The 18,846-nt window shown below is 32.1% G+C and overlaps 2 protein-coding genes and 2 pseudogenes across 2 annotated transcripts; 3 read left to right on the plus strand and 1 right to left on the minus strand.

The window, feature by feature from the left end:
- Positions 1-3,266: 3,266 nt before the first annotated feature.
- Positions 3,267-5,230, minus strand: LOC127132629 (ATP synthase subunit beta, chloroplastic-like; annotated as a pseudogene).
- Positions 5,231-5,730: 500 nt separating this feature from the next.
- Positions 5,731-6,641, plus strand: LOC127129728 (ribulose bisphosphate carboxylase large chain). Its single transcript, XM_051058859.1, has one exon. It carries the CDS (start codon positions 5,901-5,903, stop codon positions 6,639-6,641), a length of 741 nt encoding a protein of 246 aa, XP_050914816.1. The 5' UTR covers positions 5,731-5,900.
- A 589-nt stretch (positions 6,642-7,230) lies between these two features.
- Positions 7,231-8,441, plus strand: LOC127129729 (photosystem I P700 chlorophyll a apoprotein A1-like; annotated as a pseudogene).
- Positions 8,442-12,191: 3,750 nt separating this feature from the next.
- On the plus strand, positions 12,192-17,816 carry LOC127129730 (uncharacterized). Its single transcript, XM_051058860.1, has 2 exons — positions 12,192-12,829; positions 17,666-17,816. The coding sequence occupies exons 1-2, from the start codon at positions 12,192-12,194 to the stop codon at positions 17,814-17,816; spliced, it is 789 nt and encodes a 262-aa protein (XP_050914817.1).
- The last annotated feature ends 1,030 nt before the right edge of the window (positions 17,817-18,846 follow it).

The raw sequence follows: 18,846 nt of genomic DNA on the forward strand, positions 1-18,846 counted from the left end.
AGACTCGTTGCTTCCTTGAGTGAATACCGCAATAGCCGTTTTGGCTTCCATGAATCGGGATTGAGGGAAATATCTTTCTAAGAACTTTTCTTCTAGCAAATTCCAATCCGTCATCACTCTTGATGCTTGATCAAGGTACCACTCCTTTGCCTTTCCCACTAAGGAGTGTGGGAGCATCCTTTTGAATAATGCCTCTTCACCCGTTTCATCTATTTCCGTAGAACCCGCAATCTCATAGAATTTGATGAGATGGGTATACGGATCTTCATGGTCCATTCCGGTGAATGGATTTGCATAGAGAAGTTGGAGGATTCCGGTCTTCATCTCCGTATTTCTTCCTCCACTGGCAAATTGAGCATTCCTTCTTGGACTATTAACGGACATTTCGGTACGATTGTCATCCACCATGTTTCCGTCACAAGCTTCTACAACCACTTCCTCAATTTGAACAAGTGCGGAAGTAGATGCTTCTTCTCCCCGGTTCCTCTCTTCGGCTAGTTTCCTTCTTCTTCGTGTTTTGCTATTGAGCTTCCGAAGTGTTCTTTCAATTTTGGGATCGAATTGAAATTGCTCCTCGGTAGCTTTTCCTCGCATGCACTAGAATCTACAAAACTAATAAACCAAGTGAAACACAAGAGGGATAGTAATAAAAGTAACAAAACTTAAAACAATGAATTATTGCAATGCTTGTAATATCGAACACCAATCCCCGACAACGGCGCCAATTTGTTGAAAAGTATATCTTCGGCAAATATTTTTATATCGTATCCACAGAGATTGGTTGTTATTACTGCCGTTCTATAATCCAAATTGTTATAAGTTTAGAAAGTAACAAAGTTGTTTTGTTTGGAAAGTTATCTTTTGAGTAAATGTCACTAAAAAATAGTAAAATGGTTTTAATCAAATGTAAAAGCTTGGCAAGATTGGAGTTCATTATTCCAAGTGCTTATGATTCCTTATGATAACTATATAGATTTAAGATTATTGATGATGTTCAAGTATCCTCTCAATGTCATTTATGTCTAAATGATATTGTGATAATCACTATATTGATCCTTAGACGATCTCTCCACCTAACTACCAATATAGCAATCTGTAATGGTTAATACTAAAGAAGAGTAATGAATAAATCTATCTCTACAACTTATTCACTACTTGAAAATCTATTTTATGTTAAGACTCAAATAATCTCTTTCAACAACTACTCAAAACTGATTTTCAACTTAGGGCAAAAATAGCATTCAATACATCAACAATCTTTTATCATATATATGAATCAAATGGAATACATAAACAAATGAGAATAGCTACTACCTCCAATCTTGACAAAATGGGGTTTAGCTCCTCATCATCATTTTCAAAAGCAAAATGCAATGGAAGAAAACTCTGTTTTTCTCTCTTACAAAAATATCAAAGTATCAATGTGTGAATGTGTTAGAATAATGAAAAATATCACTTTCCATTCTGATTTTCTAAAAGGGTTGACATTTCCAAAAATAATCATTTCTCATCTAAGGCAGAAAAGCTCCCCCAAGGTAGACACCAAAATGGCAAAACCAGTTGGTCATGAAAAACAACACCCTTGGCCCAAAAACAGCTTGCTGGATTCGCAGGCTTCGCGGCGCGAAGGTGGTTCGCGGCGCGAACTGAAGCTATCTCAGCTTCCTTGCTTTGCAAGCTTCATCCAAAGTCTTCCAAGTGGTATTCTTACAAAATTGGGGCTCCAAATTGCATTCAACACCTCTTCCATATTATGATGTTGCATTCCAAAAGCTCTCTTATCCAAAATTTCTACAAAACTAGCAACTATGTGAAATAACTATTCAAAACAAAATAAATTAAACCTAATTGCATTTATACAAAATACTGAGAATAAAAGTGTGTAATTACATCAAAACTTGGTAAAAGGGACCAATAAAATGATATAAAAAGTAGTACTAATTGGTCCCTAACAACTCCTATGAATGTGGAAAATATACTGGATTCATATTAATTCTTAGTCGATTTGAATTGAAATTTTCAAATTCTTAGATTCATTAATCTAATCTAAATCGAAATGCTTTGTATTTTATTAAGTTTACATTATTTCTAATAAAATTAAAATTAGTATCTGAGTATACTAATATCATTCTATCATTCTTTTTATTCCAAAAAGTATTTCAAGTATATTTATACTACTAGTAGAGTATTACTAGTATTTCGTATTCAATATAGTACTAATATAATAAATATAGTATTATTAGAAATCTATTTGTAATGACAGATATGAGATAATAAATAGAAATCTGAGTAGTATCGGTAGTAATATTAGGGCTATACGGACTCGAACCGTAGACCTTCTCGATAAAATAGATCAAACTATTCTTATCAAAATGATTTGAATTGTTTTAAAGACCCAACGTGCATTTTTTTTTGCATTGGGCTTTTTCATTAACTGATAGAAATATCAATTAGTCTACCATATTTTTTCTTTCCACAAAGAAAAAGGAAATGACTCCCTGTGCTCTGATTTCTTATTTAGATGAAAATCTAAGAGCACTACCAAAGTTTTTCAAAGAAGAAGGTTATCCTGACGTAGGTCTGCTTCTGGCCTGGATCAACTTAAGTTAAATGGACTCTCTATCAACCTACTTAAATAAAAATATAAAATAGGAAATGAAACTTCATACACCTTAAAGTTCATAAGATAGTAAGAAAAGAGAATTTTTTTGAGGTCCCTAGACTCATTGCCTAGCATTGAATAGATTAAGTATTCACCTTATCAATATCTCAAATCCATTATGGATTCCATTTGACGTCTAAATCCTTTGTCAGGCTATTGTTCTCGTATTTTGTTCCTGGAGTAAGACATCAATTTATCAATTAAGATCAACTCTTTTAATTACATGATGGACTCCTATGAAAAAACATTGGCGCATGTGTAAACGAGGTGCTCTACCTAACTGAGCTATAGCCCTTGTGCTTTTGATAGATACATATTGGATGATATTCGATAAATAAATTCTTGTCAAGATAAATATTACATTACATCATCCAATCTCTTTGATTTATATTGCGTTTGTATTGTTTATAAGTAATATAAGATTTAGAATCCATTGATCTGATAGATAGCGACTTTTTTTATTTAGGATGATAAATGACCTACTTAACTCAGTGGTTAGAGTATTGCTTTCATACAGCATGAGTCATTGGTTCAAATCCAATAGTAGGTAAGGTATTGGGAGAACTTATTAGATACCATTGATTCCGGTATCTAATAAGTTTTTATACTCACCATTTTTTTATTGTAATTTTCCATCTTTTTTCTTGCACCAACTTGTTAGGAGATCCTCTTGATAGTCTCTACGATAGCCTCTACTCGTGTCTTAGCTCGCCGGAGAGCTAGATTTGCTTCAATTGTTTCTCTCTTGCCTTCAGCCTTATTTAAGTTCGCTTCTGCTATTTGAAGAGTTTGTTGTGCTTCTTGTGGATTAATGTCACTAGCGCTTTCTGCATCAGTTACTAAAATAGTGATCTCATTATTGCCTATTCTAGCAAAACCGCCCATCAGAGCCATCGTTAACCATCGGTCCTTAAGGCGTATTCTCAAAATACCTATATCTAAAGTTGTGGCAATAGGCGCATGATTTTGTAATACCCCAATTTGTCCACTATTAGTAGATAAAATAATTTCTTTCACTTCGGAATCCCAAACAATTCGATTGGGGGTCAGTACACAAAGATTAAAAGTGATTTCTTGAATTTGTTCTCCATTTCTAAGTTAAGTTCGTAGCCTTCACAGTAGCTTCATCAATATTACCCACCAAATAAAAGGCTTGTTCAAGAAGACTATCTAATTCTCCAGAAAGAATCAATTGAAATCCTCTAATTGTTTCTGCTAGACCAACATATTTCCCCGGAGAACCGGTAAATACTACTGCTACGAAAAAAGGTTGTGAAAAGAAACGTTCAATTTTTCGTGCTCTTGCTACGGTTAAGCGATCCTCTTCGGATACTTCGTCCAACCCAAGAATAGTTATCATGTCCTGAAGTTCTTTGTAACGCTGTAACGTTTGTTTAACTCTTTGCGCAGTTTCATAATGTTCTTCACCGACGATACGAGGTTGGAGCATGGTTGACGTTGAATCTAAAGGATCTACTGTTGGATAGATACCTTTGGCAGCTAATCCTCTTGATAGTACAGTAGTTTCATCCAAATGTGTAAATGTCGTGGCAGGAGCAGGATCGGTCAAATCGTCTGCAGGTACATAAACTGCTTGAATAGAAGTTATAGACCCTTCTTTGGTAGAAGTAATTCTTTCTTGTAAAGTACCCATTTCAGTACCCAGGGTAGGTTGATAACCCACAGCGGAAGGCATTCGGCCCAATAAGGCGGATACTTCGGATCCGGCTTGGACAAAACGGAAGATATTGTCGATAAATAGAAGGATGTACTGCTCATTGACATCTCGTAAATATTCTGCCATAGTTAGGGCAGTTAAACCAACTCTCATACGAGCTTCGGGGGTTCATTCATTTGACCGTAGACTAGAGCTACTTTTGATTCCGCAATATTTTTTTCATTAATTACTCTGGATTCTTTCATTTCCGTATAAAGATCATTTCCCTCACGAGTACGCTCACCTACTCCGCCAAATATGGACACACCTCCATGAGCTTTGGCAATGTTATTGATCAATTCCATAATGAGTACTGTTTTACCTACCCCAGGTCCACCGAAAAGTCCTATTTTTCCGCCACGGCGATAAGGAGCTAAAAGATCGACTACTTTAATTCCTGTTTCAAAAATGGATAATTGTGTATCTAACTATATAAAAGCAGGCGCAGATCTATGAATAGGAGATGTTGTGCGAGTATCTACAGGACCCAAATTATCAATAGGCTCTCCAAGCACGTTGAAAATTCGACCTAGGGTTGCTCCGCCGATTGGAACACTTAGAGCAGCTCCCGTGTCAATCACTTCCATTCCTCTCTTTAGACCATCTGTAGCACTCATAACTACAACTCTAATTCGATCATTTCCTAATAATTGATGTACTTCACAAGTTACGTGAATTTGTTTGCCAACCGTATCTCGACCTTGAACTATCAGAGCGTTGTAAATATAAGGCATCTTCCCTGGTGGAAAAACTACATCGAGTACCGGACCGATTATTTGCGTGATATGCCCCAGATTTTTGTTTTCAAGTACATAAACCTTAGTATCAAAAGGGGGAGGAGTTATTGTCATATTGCAAAATATCATTTTTTTTTTGAAAAAAAAAAGTTCGATAACAAAGCAAGTGGTTAATGATATTGAATAATAAATGTAAGTTAATAATCTATTTTCTTGGTACCATCCAATCAATTCAATTGTTTTAAAATTTCAATGATTGAATTTTCAAGGTCAACCCAGTCATCTAGATTACGTGAATTTAAGGACAATACTATATTATCTATGGAATTAGAACCTAAACTTTGTTTATGATTCCGTTTTTCTATCTCATTGGTCCTTCTTTTTTATTTCCTCAGCATAGGATTTATACTTAGCATATCATTTTTACCAATTTTTCTTTTTATTGGGAAAATTCTGCCGATTTTTACATCTAGGATTTACATATACAACATAGATCACTGTCAAGGTCAAGAATATCTTTTTTATTATTTAGATTAGAAAATGATATTCCAAAATAAAAAAAATAAAATAAGAGACTCAACAAAAAAACGGTTGGGTTGCGTCATACATATGAAAGAGTATAGAATAATGATGTATTTCCCAAATCAAATATCATGGTAAAATTTAATAATGACCCATTCGGATTCATTGATAATATTAGTTGATGGATCATTTGTAAAAAGGTTTTATTAACTCCTAAGTTATGTCGAGTAGACCTTGTTGTTGTTGCTATAATTCTTAATTCATGCGTTGTAGGGGGAGATTTATGTCACCACAAACAAAAACGAAAGCAAAGGTTGGGTTCAAAGCTGGTGTTAAAGATTATAAATTGACTTATTATACTCCTGACTATCAAACCAAAGATACTGATATCTTGGCAGCATTCCAAGTAACTCCTCAACCTGGAGTTCCGCCTGAAGAAGCAGGTGCAGCGGTAGCTGCAGAATCTTCCACTGGTACATGGACAACTGTGTGGACCGATGGACTTACGAGCCTCGATCGTTATAAAGGACGCTGCTACGAGATCGAGCCTGTTCCTGGAGAAGATAATAAATTTATTGCTTATGTAGCTTATCCCTTAGACCTTTTTGAAGAAGGTTATGTTACTAACATGTTTACCTCCATTGTAGGTAATGTATTTGGGTTCAAGGCCTTGCACGCTCTACGTCTGGAAGATTTGCGAATCCCTTATGCTTATGTTAAAACTTTCCAAGGTCCTCGTCACGGAATCCAAGTTGAGAGAGATAAATTGAACAAGTATGGACGTCCCCTATTAGGATGTACTATTAAACCAAAATTGGGTTTATCCGCTAAGAATTATGGTAGAGCAGTTTATGAATGTCTCCGCGGGGGACTTGATTTTACCAAAGATGATGAAAATATGAACTCCCAACCATTTATGCGTTGGAGAGACCGTTTCTTATTTTGTGCCGAAGCAATTTATAAATCCAGGGTTTCTCTGAATTTGAAAGTTTTCACTTGGTAACTTTCCATACCAAGGCTCAATCCAATTAAGTCCGTAGTGTCTACCAATTTCGCCATATCCCCCGTTTTTTCTTTGAGATTGATATCATATCGCATTAGGCTGTTTTTTTCATTTGTTTGTATTATGAGTATTATGAGAATTATATGCTGGAACTGTTGAATTTATTCGAAACCTACACTCATATTGGGTGGGGGAAAATTTCCTTCTATTTGTTTTTTCTTGATTGATTTTCTTTCATCTATATCAGATACCCATAATTTAGTCGAATCAGAAATGATTCTATTATCTCTGTATTCACAATTCAATATACAGAGATATATACTACATATATCTCTATCTTAGATGTCTCCCCTTCTATTCTTTTTTGATAGAATTTAGAATACTCTAACGTTCGATTCTTTTTTTCCTTCGAGCAGACAGATACAAACCTTATAATAACAAAACGAAAATTATTAAAATCTATTTATTAATTTATAATTCGACATTTATTTAGAAATTCAATAGAAAGATCTAATTTTTAATTACTTATCCAATCCAATTTCTTTTGATAATCCATCCAATTTTTTAGAATTCGAATGGATATGTATAAATCGATTATGAAGCATGGCTAAATGATCCTACTCACATTCGACCTAATGCCCAAGTGGTTTGGCCAATAGTAGGCCAAGAAATATTGAATGGTGATGTAGGGGGAGGTTTCCACGGAATACAAATAACCTCTGGTTTTTTTTCAGATTTGGCGAGCATCTGGAATAACTAGTGAATTACAACTCTATTGTACTGCAATCGGTGCGTTGGTCTTTGCATCCTTAATGCTTTTTGCTGGTTGGTTTCATTATCACAAAGCTGCTCCAAAATTGGTTTGGTTTTAAGATGTAGAATCCATGTTGAATCACCATTTGGAAGGTCTACTAGGACTTGGGTCTCTTTCTTGGGTGGGGCATCAAGTACATGTATCTTTACCAATTAACCAATTTCTAAATGCTGGAGTAGATCCCAAAGAGATCCCACTTCCTCATGAATTTATCTTGAATCGGGATCTTTTGGCTCAACTTTATCCAAGTTTTGCTGAGGGAGCAACCCCATTTTTTACCTTGAATTGGTCAAAATACGCAGACTTTCTTACTTTTCGTGGAGGATTAACCCACTAACTGGTGGTCTATGGCTGACTGATATTGCACATCATCATTTAGCTATTGAAATTCTTTTTCTCATTGCGGGTCATATGTATAGAACTAACTGGGGTATTGGTCATGGTATAAAAGATATTTTAGAAGCCCATAAAGGTCCATTTACAGGCCAGGGTCATAAAGGTCTATATGAGATCCTAACAACGCCATGGCATGCTCAATTATCTATTAACCTAGCTATGTTAGGCTCTTTGACCATTATTGTAGCTCACCATATGTATGTTATGCCTCCTTATCCATACCTAGCTACTGACTATGGTACGCAACTGTCATTGTTCACACATCACATGTGGATTGGGGGCTTTCTCATAGTTGGTGTTGTTGCACATGCAGCCATTTTTATGGTAAGAGACTATGATCCAACTACTCGATACAACGATCTATTAGATCGTGTTCTTAGACATTGTGATGCAATCATATCACATCTCAACTGGGTGTGTATATTTTTAGGCTTTCACAGTTTTGGGTTGTATATTCATAATGATACCATGAGTGCTTTAGGGCGCCCTTAAGATATGTTTTCAAATACCGCTATACAATTACAACCTGTCTTTGCTCAATGGATACAAAATACCCATGCTTTAGCACCTGGCACAACAGCCCATGGTGCAACAACAAGCCCAAGTTAATCCATTTTTTTCATGTAAATCATTAACACAATAGCATCGTTAAAGATATTTATAGCATGATTAATAAATGTAATGTGTCATCTAAAGTCATAAATATTCAAGGAATTTAACAAGTTTAATAAAGTTGATAAAGTTGACGTGAAAAATATATTTTCATTGTAATAGCTCATTACATTCTTGGTAATTTTTATGACGTGAGGCAAGATATTATACTCACCGATCCTTTTAATAGGACCTTCAATAAGGTTATTGTGTTAAGTGAGATTGATGAAGAATATTGGAGAGTCCTAAAGTCATTCAATAAGGTTATTGTATTAAGTCATACTGATGAAAAATAGTGGAAAGTCCTGTTTGAAATGCATTTTAAAAACTCTTTTTTAGTTTTTAAAAATTTAAAATTTAAAAACTTGTTTGAATATAATGTTTTGCAAAAAGTTTTTAAAAATCTTTTTTTTCCAGCTTTTAAAAGCAAAAAAGTGAAACAGTTTAATTGTGTTTTATTTTTTACTTTTCAGTTTTTAGTATTATAAAACTTGAAGAAAAAATATAGAAAATTCATAATTTTCATTAATGACATTAATGTAATTTAAATAATTTTTATATTTTAAAAATAAAATAGAAAAATGTATTTAAAAGAGTATGATATTTCTTTTATTGATGTATGCTCTTTTTATGTATAAGTAACCTTTTCAAATATGTTTATTTATTTAAGTTAATTTTTTTTTGTGTTCCTTAATTATTTTTATTATATAACTTTTTTTCTATTAAATGTGCAATCTCATTTTTTACTTGTTTTTTTTCTTATTATTATTATTATTATATTTTTTAATTTTATTTTAAATCCTCAAAATAATAAAAATTCACTTTCATATAAATTTATTCACTATTTTAAAAATCAGATTGGTCATCTAATCAATAAGAGTACTGAATCACTAATTTATTGGTCGAACCACTATGTCATTGGTAGAACCGCATGACTAAATCAGATTAATCTAGATAATTCGGTTGAATAAATCAGTCTCTATGAAAAAAATGTATAGTTATTAAATCGGTCGAACCAAATGATTCAGTCTCTAAAAAAATCACGACACCTATAAAATTTAAAAAAATTAAAATATCATAATTTAACAAATTCATTCTTTAAACTCAAATTTTCAACATATTCATCGCACACAACAAAATAGTACATAATACAAATCTAAATAAAATAAACTCGAATAACAAAATAGTGCATTGTCTAATAAATTAGATTTAAGGAGTGAAAGGTGTTCCAATTAAATTTTAAGCAAAATCTAATTATAGTTTAATTTTTTAAATTTTTTTTATCAAAACGGCGTCCTATTTTTGAAAAAAAACAAGCAATTAATCTGTCAATTTTTAAAAATTGTCGGTTCTTCAATTTTTATCGATTTTGACGGTTTAGTCAATTCTCACTGATTTAATAGCTTATCCGATCCACCAATCAAACCATACCAATGACCCCTTTGATTTTTGATTCGATCGGTTCAATCGACAGGTCCAATATGGTTTCTAAAACATTGAATTTATCTCTTCGACTTTGAAATGTTTTACAGCTAAGTCTTATTAATACTATTTTTTTCTTTTTTTTAATGTTCTTATAATTTATTTAAATTTAATTTTAATTATTTTTTGGTTTTATTATTTAATTTTTTAAAAACAATATTTTCTCCTCCATACTTTATATCACATTTTGCATGGTCATTACAACTTTATATATTTTTAAAAATTTTAAATTATTAAAAATTATCAAAGTTATTAAAAATAATTAATTCCTATTTTTTTAAGAGAAACATTATTAAAAATAGTAATTAAAAAAATAAAGAAAAATATTCATCAAATAAGTGTTATGTGATTTATAAAATTAAAAATTGATTTAACCCAATTATTTGTATTCGAACAAATATCAATTAATTTTCTTAAGTTTGTAATATTTTATACAATAAAATAGATTTTAAAAGTAGATGACAAAATATGCATTTTTATTCTCTTCTTAAAATACTATTAAAAAAATTAGATTATCAAACAAGTTTTTTCATTTTTATATTTTCAAAACAGTTTTTAAAAATTAGTTTATCAAACAAATTTTTTGTTAATTTTTTTCTTAAAAATAGTTTTTTAAAATAGATTTGAAAAACAAATTTTAAGAACTAAAACTGAAAAGTGTTTCAAACAGGCCCTTAATAGTGAGTTGAAAAGCACCTCGATATGTAACAAAAACTTGAAATTTGAGCTGATATTTAGTTAGTAGGAGGTCATAAAATCACTTTAGCAGAAAAAAAATTCAGAGTCTTAGGGTCTGTTTGGATCTCTTCTCAATTTTAGTTTTTAAAATCGGTTTTACAAATCTATTTTATAAATTTGTTTTTGAGAAAATAAAATAAAAATAATTTATTTGGTTATTCAATTTTTGAAAACTGTTTTAAAAATTAAAAAGTGAAAAAATATGTTTGATAGTATAATTTGTCAAAACTGTTTTTTTAAAATAGGACAATATAGCTTGTTTGATAATCTATATTTTAAAAATTTATTTTACTAAATAAAAATAATTGTGATATATTTTTTGAAAATATTAAAATTCAGCTAATATACATTTAAGTTTCTTAAAATATTTTTAATAATTAATGATAAAATATACAATTCACTTAATGTATAAAAATTATATTTGAGTGTTGGTTTGAATATATATACACAATTCATTTAATGTATAAAAATATACTATTCACTTAATAAAGATTAATTAGAGAGAGAATAATTGAGAGTGAGGATTTTAATTTTCATTAACAATATATGAGGATTAAGAATAGATTGAGAGTGAAATATTACAATTAAAAAATATTGCAAGTAATTACTATAATCCGATTAATGAAACCGTATTTTTTTTCCAGCTTATCTCAATTGAAAATTAAAAAGTAAAACTGAAAATTGAAAATCAAAATATATTTTGATAGTTTCAGTTTTTTAGATTTTAAAACACTGAATTTTGAAAGTGTTTTAAGAAATAGTTTTGAGAAACAAATGTATCAAACAAGTTTTTTGTTTTTCAATTTAAAAAAATCATAAAACTGTTTTTTAAAACCTTTTCAAACGGGCTCTAAATAATTCTATTATCATCTCCTTTCATTAAATATAATTTAAAATATAAACTTAAATAACTATAATTTAAATTATAAACATAGATAACCTAAACATAGTTAAACAAATGTGAGTTTAGAAACGCAAAGAAACATAATTTGAAACTTAAAATATGTGAACTTAGGCCTTCTAATTGTAAGTGTTATTGTTGTGCTTATATATAGGTGTGCAGATAATACTCATCGTTGTTGTTCCATTTTGTGTCTACAACGTAGATTCTTTTTTTGGGAAACATAGGATCTTGTTGATTAACTTGAGGCGTCAAATTACATGTTTGATTTTTTGTCATGAAAAAGCTTATTCCTATGTTCTTGCTAGTTCTACGCATGTACTTCGCCTCAAATATCGCCCCCAATTTCTATTTCCTCTTTACAAACCAACCGAATACACCCCTTAAATCAATATTATGATGAGTTGTTTCTCTATATTGTTTACGGATAATTATTCTCAATAACATATCTCTTATATAAACTTGTTTTCTTCCATAATTTTTTTCTAGGAATTCCCACATTTCCCCTCAGGGGTGATTTCTTATTATAAACTTTCATTCATTATTTTTTCCCACATTTCATCTATTTATGGATACAAACCTTGAACTTGCCAACATCATCACCATTCCAAACCCTCCTCAAGATGATGATGATGTTAGACTTGAACCCAAACCAACACCAATTCTGACTAAAAAGAAAAACCATGGTCCAATGCGTGCCTTTAGGGTCGCACTTCACATGATGCGAGGAAATTCTAAAAAACCAAACATCATTTCTACACATGATGAATCTAAGAACGCTTGGAAGAAACTTGTGGGGTCAATGAGGCCATTACACCTCCAAAGCAACCAATCCCCGCGATTGTCTTCTCAATCCAATGGCAAGAAATTCGATCAAATGATCGCTCTGCCACCACCTTCTCCGTCTGAATCAATTGGTGGTGGCAGCGCATTTGTCGATTTTTCAACCGACGAGGAGCCTTTCTCGCCTTTTTCTCCATCTCCAACAAGTAGCCGTTATGCCTCGGCTATAGGATTGAATGAACTCGTGTCGAGTGACGAGGAGAATGATCGACCCAAAGTGATTAAGGAAGAGTGTAATGAAAACGGGGACGGGGACGAGAAGATTGATTCTAAAGCTGAAGATTTTATTGCTCAATTTTATCATCAAATGAGGTTGCAACGTTTGAATAATGTGGATCGTGATTATCAAGAGCGAAGTGAAAGGTCATTAGGATGGTGATGTTCTTGTGCACATGTCTTTGTATTGAATCATAATATCAAATAAATAAATAACAGCATTACATTGGTTTTAACTTTTATATATATATAAGTAAAATTATAAATGTTCAATATATGTGAGAAATAAGAGTGCAAGAATTGAAGGGGTATAATAGGAAGATATATATAATGTATGAAGCATGGATCATGTATTGTGGAGGAAGTGTGCAATGTTTTGAAATTTGAAAAGTGTCGTATATGCTTGAAATTTGGATTGGTACTTTCTGGCATTAAAAAAATAATAAGCATCTTTTTAAAGAACATTTTGCTGCGATTTGGAGATTTGCAATGAAACAAGATTTCATGTTTAACGTGAAATTTTATGGAATCAGACTGCGAAATCTGTAAATATATTTGTGCAGTTCTGCTGCTAGTAACTTCAACACGAAGGACCTCAAGAAGCTTATAAAAAACAAATTTTATAAACAAATTAAAAGAAAAATAAGACCCCAAGAAGTGTGAATTATGTTAGAACTCGTTAAGCACTTCACACATCTTATTAAGTTGCGATTACTTATACACTTTGATGTGGGTTTACAAAACACTAATAAAGCTCAAGACATCACAACCAAATTAATTAGTTTGTTACTTACACAATAAATAATATAATTAACTCAACTAACGTATATAGGAATTAAGATATCTAAGTTACTTATTTGAATGACTTTGAACACTCTTTCTTAATTCGAAATTTCTAGGCTAAGCACATTAAGCATCTATCTTATTTCTTTAAATTTCTAAATCTACAATGGCTTGTTTAGGACATTTACACCTTGATCATCTTTCTTACATTATGTTATAAAACACCATGATCAATTGTGCCATGGAGTTATCTTGTTTTCCTTTTAATTATTTGCATATGTGACAATTTACGTTTCTACATAAATATATTTACAACACATAATGTGACATATATCAGATATAAAATTGTAGGTTGTAATATACTAAAGCTATAAAATATGATAATAAGGGGCAAGATTCTTATTGATGACTTAATAAGGATCTCTTAATCAAGTACATCAAGCTTCAATGGTGGAAAAGAGAAAAATACAATTAAGGGTAATAGAGAATAATCCACTAAGGATCCATGGAGAGAAAATCAGATTTATCACATCTTGGATTTGGTTCCTTCATCCTCATGCTTTTCCTCGCCTCCATTATTCCATTGGTTGTTGCTGCCCTTTTGTCTTCTAGTGCATTTGTGACCTCATGTTTCGTCCTTTAGTGCATGAGATTGTTTGTTATAATTGGGCCTCTAGCTGCATCTCTTACAATACCCAGCAACCCCCATCAACAACAACCTTGACCTCAAGGTTAAAATTAGGGTAAGTTGATTACATGATTGTCTTGTCTTCCTATGTGGCAAGAGAGGTATCAAGATCCTGCCACTTGATCAGGATTTGAGGAACAAAGAATTATCCTTTCAGAATAGTTTGTGTTTGTAGAACCTGCTCTATTTGTATAATATGACCCATATCAATGGTAACCTCCAAAAGAGGATAATACGGATCACTCACAATACCTTTGAACTTCTTCAATTGGGACACATGAAAAATAGGATGGATTTTAGTCGTGGGAGGTAATTGTACATTGTAAGCTACCGATCCAATACGAGAAATGGTGGGGAAAGATCCAAAATCTTTCAAGCTTAAATTGTTGTTACCTCGATACTCCATAGTCATCTGGCGATACAGTTGTAGTTTGACTAAAACTGTATCACCCCTTTCGAAGGAGACATCAGAGTGTTTCTTGTCATCTTGTTGAGCTTTATGCAAGTTCCTCTATAGTTGTTCTAGAATTTTCTCTCTACTCTGGATATACAATGCTGCTGGTGAATCACCCATGTCAGAGGTTGCATGGACTCAGGTGAGAGAAGGAGGATCACGTCCATATAATTCCTCGAATGGAGTCATGGTGGCACTTGTATGGAAAGTTGTATTATACCAATATTGTGCCAAGTGAATCATCTTGGACTAGACATTGGGATTAGAGAAGGTGACACACCAGAGGTACATTTTGAGGCACTTATTCGGGGCTTGGACCTTATTCGTTTCTGAAAAAGGTTTTCGAAGCCGCGCAAGGGCAAAAAACAAGTTTGATTGGTTAAGTTGTTTTTAGGTGGCGACGGACATTCGAATAGGGAGCTCTACAACAATATTCAAGCACTTGTGAAAGGAAGAGGCCTAAGTCCAATTCACATTCTTTTTCATCCAAAAGTTGTTACAAAAATGAGTGGAGAATTAAGTTTACAGTTCATTAAAGGAAGGCGATTATTCACGCATGGAGCTCTACAGTAGTGCCCAAATGATCGGAGAGGGAGAAGGTCTAAACTCATTCAATATTTTTTCTTCCATTTTTATTGTGAAAAACTTTTGAAAATGGACAACTTGACGTTGGATCAAGTGTTGGAAGTTGATTATGAAAAAATGTTTGAATGAAGCAGAAGAGGTACTTAAAAGCACTCGTATTGGTAAAAATGGTTTGATTTGTGAAAATTTCTCGACGTTGGATCGATTGTTATTATTTTATTTTTTTAAAGTGGTTGATTTTAATCTTGAGTAAACAAAAAACTAAGGATAACAAAGCAACCAAAATGAAAGTAATAAAATTAGGAAAGCAATACAGCCCGGAGGAAAGGGATACATTTTTCTGAATGAGGATTGCGAATAATAACAATATTACACAAACCCTAATCAAAGTTGAAAAAACAAAACAAATAGAAAATGATTATTTACAGGCGCAACACGAATATAGATTACCTAATTAATCGACTAAGCATATCACAAACGACTAAATAAATAATCAAATAATACATTTAGTAATTAGAAAATAATTAATTAAAACTATAATCAACTAATCAATTTAAAATCTAATCAATTTATTAACTACTAATTTAAATTAATCACATAAAAAAGAAATAAAATATGAAGGTGTAGACTAGGGGTGGCAAAATAGGTCATGGCCCGCCGGCCCGCGCACCCGCCAAAAAATGGCGGGTTGGGTTGGGATTTTATGCCCACCTACCCACTCAATCTGCCATGCTTTTAGCCCGCCCAGCCTTAAGTCTGTCAACCTAGTTATCAAGCACTCAAAATATTTATTTTCTTTGGTTAAAGGATAATATTTGAATTGTAGTTTTGGAATACTTGTTGATGATTTTATTTTATACATTTACTTGTGAATATATGCAATAATTTTTTAAGTAAAATTTGTTAAAAAAAAAAGTTTTATAAACAGTTATTCTAAAAAATATAATTGAATTGTAAAAATAAACCACTTAATCTATTAAAAAATTGAAAGAAAGAAAAATTTAGACGAGCAAGTGCACTGCCCGCCAATCCGTCACCTGGCGTGGAGAACTAGATTTTAAAGCTCAACTTCACATGGCGGGTTTGTCTGTCCTGTCCCTTTTTTTGGCGGGTTTAAGGTGGGGCGGAGAAGGTGACCCGTTTTGCCACCCCTAGTGTAGACATTAGAAATAAATTAGACCCAACCTAATAATCAATATTAAGCCTAATATAAAAAAAAGAAAATGCTAACAAGTGCCCCTGGGGCGCTGATTAAGAAATTAAAATGGTAAGTTAAATATTATTTAAGAGATTTAAAAGATATGTTTTTTTCTAAATATATGTGTTGTATTGGAAACATAAATAATCAACTTTTTGAAATAAAAAATTATATGTATTCAATAATCAACGCCAAAATAAAATTATGTTATATGTATTCAATGAAAACATAAATAATCAACTTTTTGAAAGAATAAAAAGCGAAAGCAAAAATGCTCGAAAAAATAAAATTAATACATTAAAATGATCAACGCGACATAAACCTCTGGAAAACAGATAGACTTTGATCAAATTTTAAAGTAAAAAAGATCGATTAAAAAGGTTTAGACTGATCAAAATGTGATCGAAAAAAGAGTCGAAAAATTAAAACGAGCACGACAGGTTAAACTGCGCAAACTGTAGATTAATAAAATTGACGTTTGCAAGCTCGATCTTGAAATTTTTCTCATGCTAATTTCACGTATATTTGAAAATTGATCCAACTGGTTTGTCTATAGAACTAAAAATTTGTTTTAGTCGACACTTAAAGAATTATGCGGAAAGAAATGCATGTTATGATATGTAGATGATGCAAATGTCTTGATGAATGATCGATTTATCGATCTAGTGGCAAAATTATGGTATGATACACTCCTCTTGCTACTCATTTCAAGCTGAGTTATGATCAAAGTCCTTCAAATGAAGATAAAATATTTAATATGAAATGTGTTCCTTATGTGTCTGTAGTGGATAATTCGATGTATGCAACAGTGTGTACTAGATCATATATAACACATGTTGGTACAATCAGTAGATTTTCATCAAATTCATGTAGAAAACGCTAGAATGATGCAAAATGGGTTTTAAGGTATCTCCATGGTACTACTTGTATAAGGCTTTGGCTTGGAGGAGATAAGCTTATTTTATACGGGTACTCTGACTCATATTTCTATAGACATTGATTATAGGAAGTCCACTTTGGGCGACATGATTAAATTTTCAAAGGAAGTTGTGGATTTCAGTCCAGATAGGAAAAGTGTGTAGCATTGTCTATTATAGAGACGGAGTTCATTGTCATTACTCAAGCATGTAGAGAGTTGTTATGATTGAAGAATTTTTTGCATAAGCTTGGGTTTGTTCAAGACTACTATGTGTTATTTGTTGATAGTCAAAGTGTTATTCATCATGGTAAGAATCTGACTTTTCATAATACGTCCAAACACATTGATGTTAATTATCATTGGATATGTGATGTTTTAAATGCTAAATTAGTGGAGTTAGCTAAAATTCATATTGATAATAATTCTAATATGATGACTAAGGCGTTATCAAGAGGGGAGTTTGAAGCTTGTTTTGATATCTTCGATTTGACGATTTCCTCCACATAGTTGTTAGATGGAGATTTGTTGGGTTTAACCTCCCTTCCTATATGGAGAAATGTCCAAATATGTTAGCCCATTTGTGTCTTAGTTATTCTAAGTGGATACGGTCTTTTTATGAGGGCATGTTTGCAACACCTATGTCTACATTTTGACCGTTCAAATCATTAAAACGAAGTATGAATGGAGAGATATATATGCTTCTCACAGAAGCTGGAATTTTGAGTATTTTCCAGCTTTGTGTTCCTTATTTGTAAGCTACTATAGTTTTCTTTGAAGTTTAGTTGTTGTTATCACTAATTTGTGCATCACGTTGAGACTCTCTTGTATCCTTATTTAATTACAGTGGAGTTATTTCTTTGGTTTGGAGAATCCGTAATTTTCCACTCTCACATTGAGGGTTTTCTACGTTAAAATATCAGTGTTCTCTTGTGTTTTTATTTATTCTATTTGCTGTCATATGTTGATGATCTGCATAGGTTCTTACAATTTTGGGAAATTTTATTTCTGTTGCATATTGATCTATTATTATGTATTAGTTTTCTATTACAATGGTTTTAGAGTCGATGATTCGAGTAAGAGATCTACTTCTTATTTGAAAGTCTTTCTTACACGGTGGTGGTTAGACAGCTTGTTTCGTTGAAGTTCATGTGACATGATAAGAATTTCAACTACAATAAAAATGTGTGGATGAAAGAATTTCCACCTAAAAGGAAACATAGTAGATGAAATCGCATTTGAAAGGATATTTTTGAGATACAAGTGTGAATTAAAAATTGAATGAGAAAATTTATATACTCAATATCTTAAGATTTTGATGGAGCATGTGATATTTCTCTCGTTTATGATTAGAGTCTATTTGATTATTAAAAATTATATTTTTTAATAAAAAAACATAATAAAACACAATATTTAATGTGTATATGAGCATCACTATTGCTAGTATCACGATCCCCTTTTCATTTCCTAGTGCATTCGAGAAAGGACTTCTTTGTTCTACAAATGCTTTTCTCCAAGCATATCACCTTATCATAATCTT

The sequence above is a fragment of the Lathyrus oleraceus genome, chromosome 3 (assembly GCF_024323335.1).
Source record: "Lathyrus oleraceus cultivar Zhongwan6 chromosome 3, CAAS_Psat_ZW6_1.0, whole genome shotgun sequence".
NCBI lineage: Eukaryota > Viridiplantae > Streptophyta > Magnoliopsida > Fabales > Fabaceae > Lathyrus > Lathyrus oleraceus.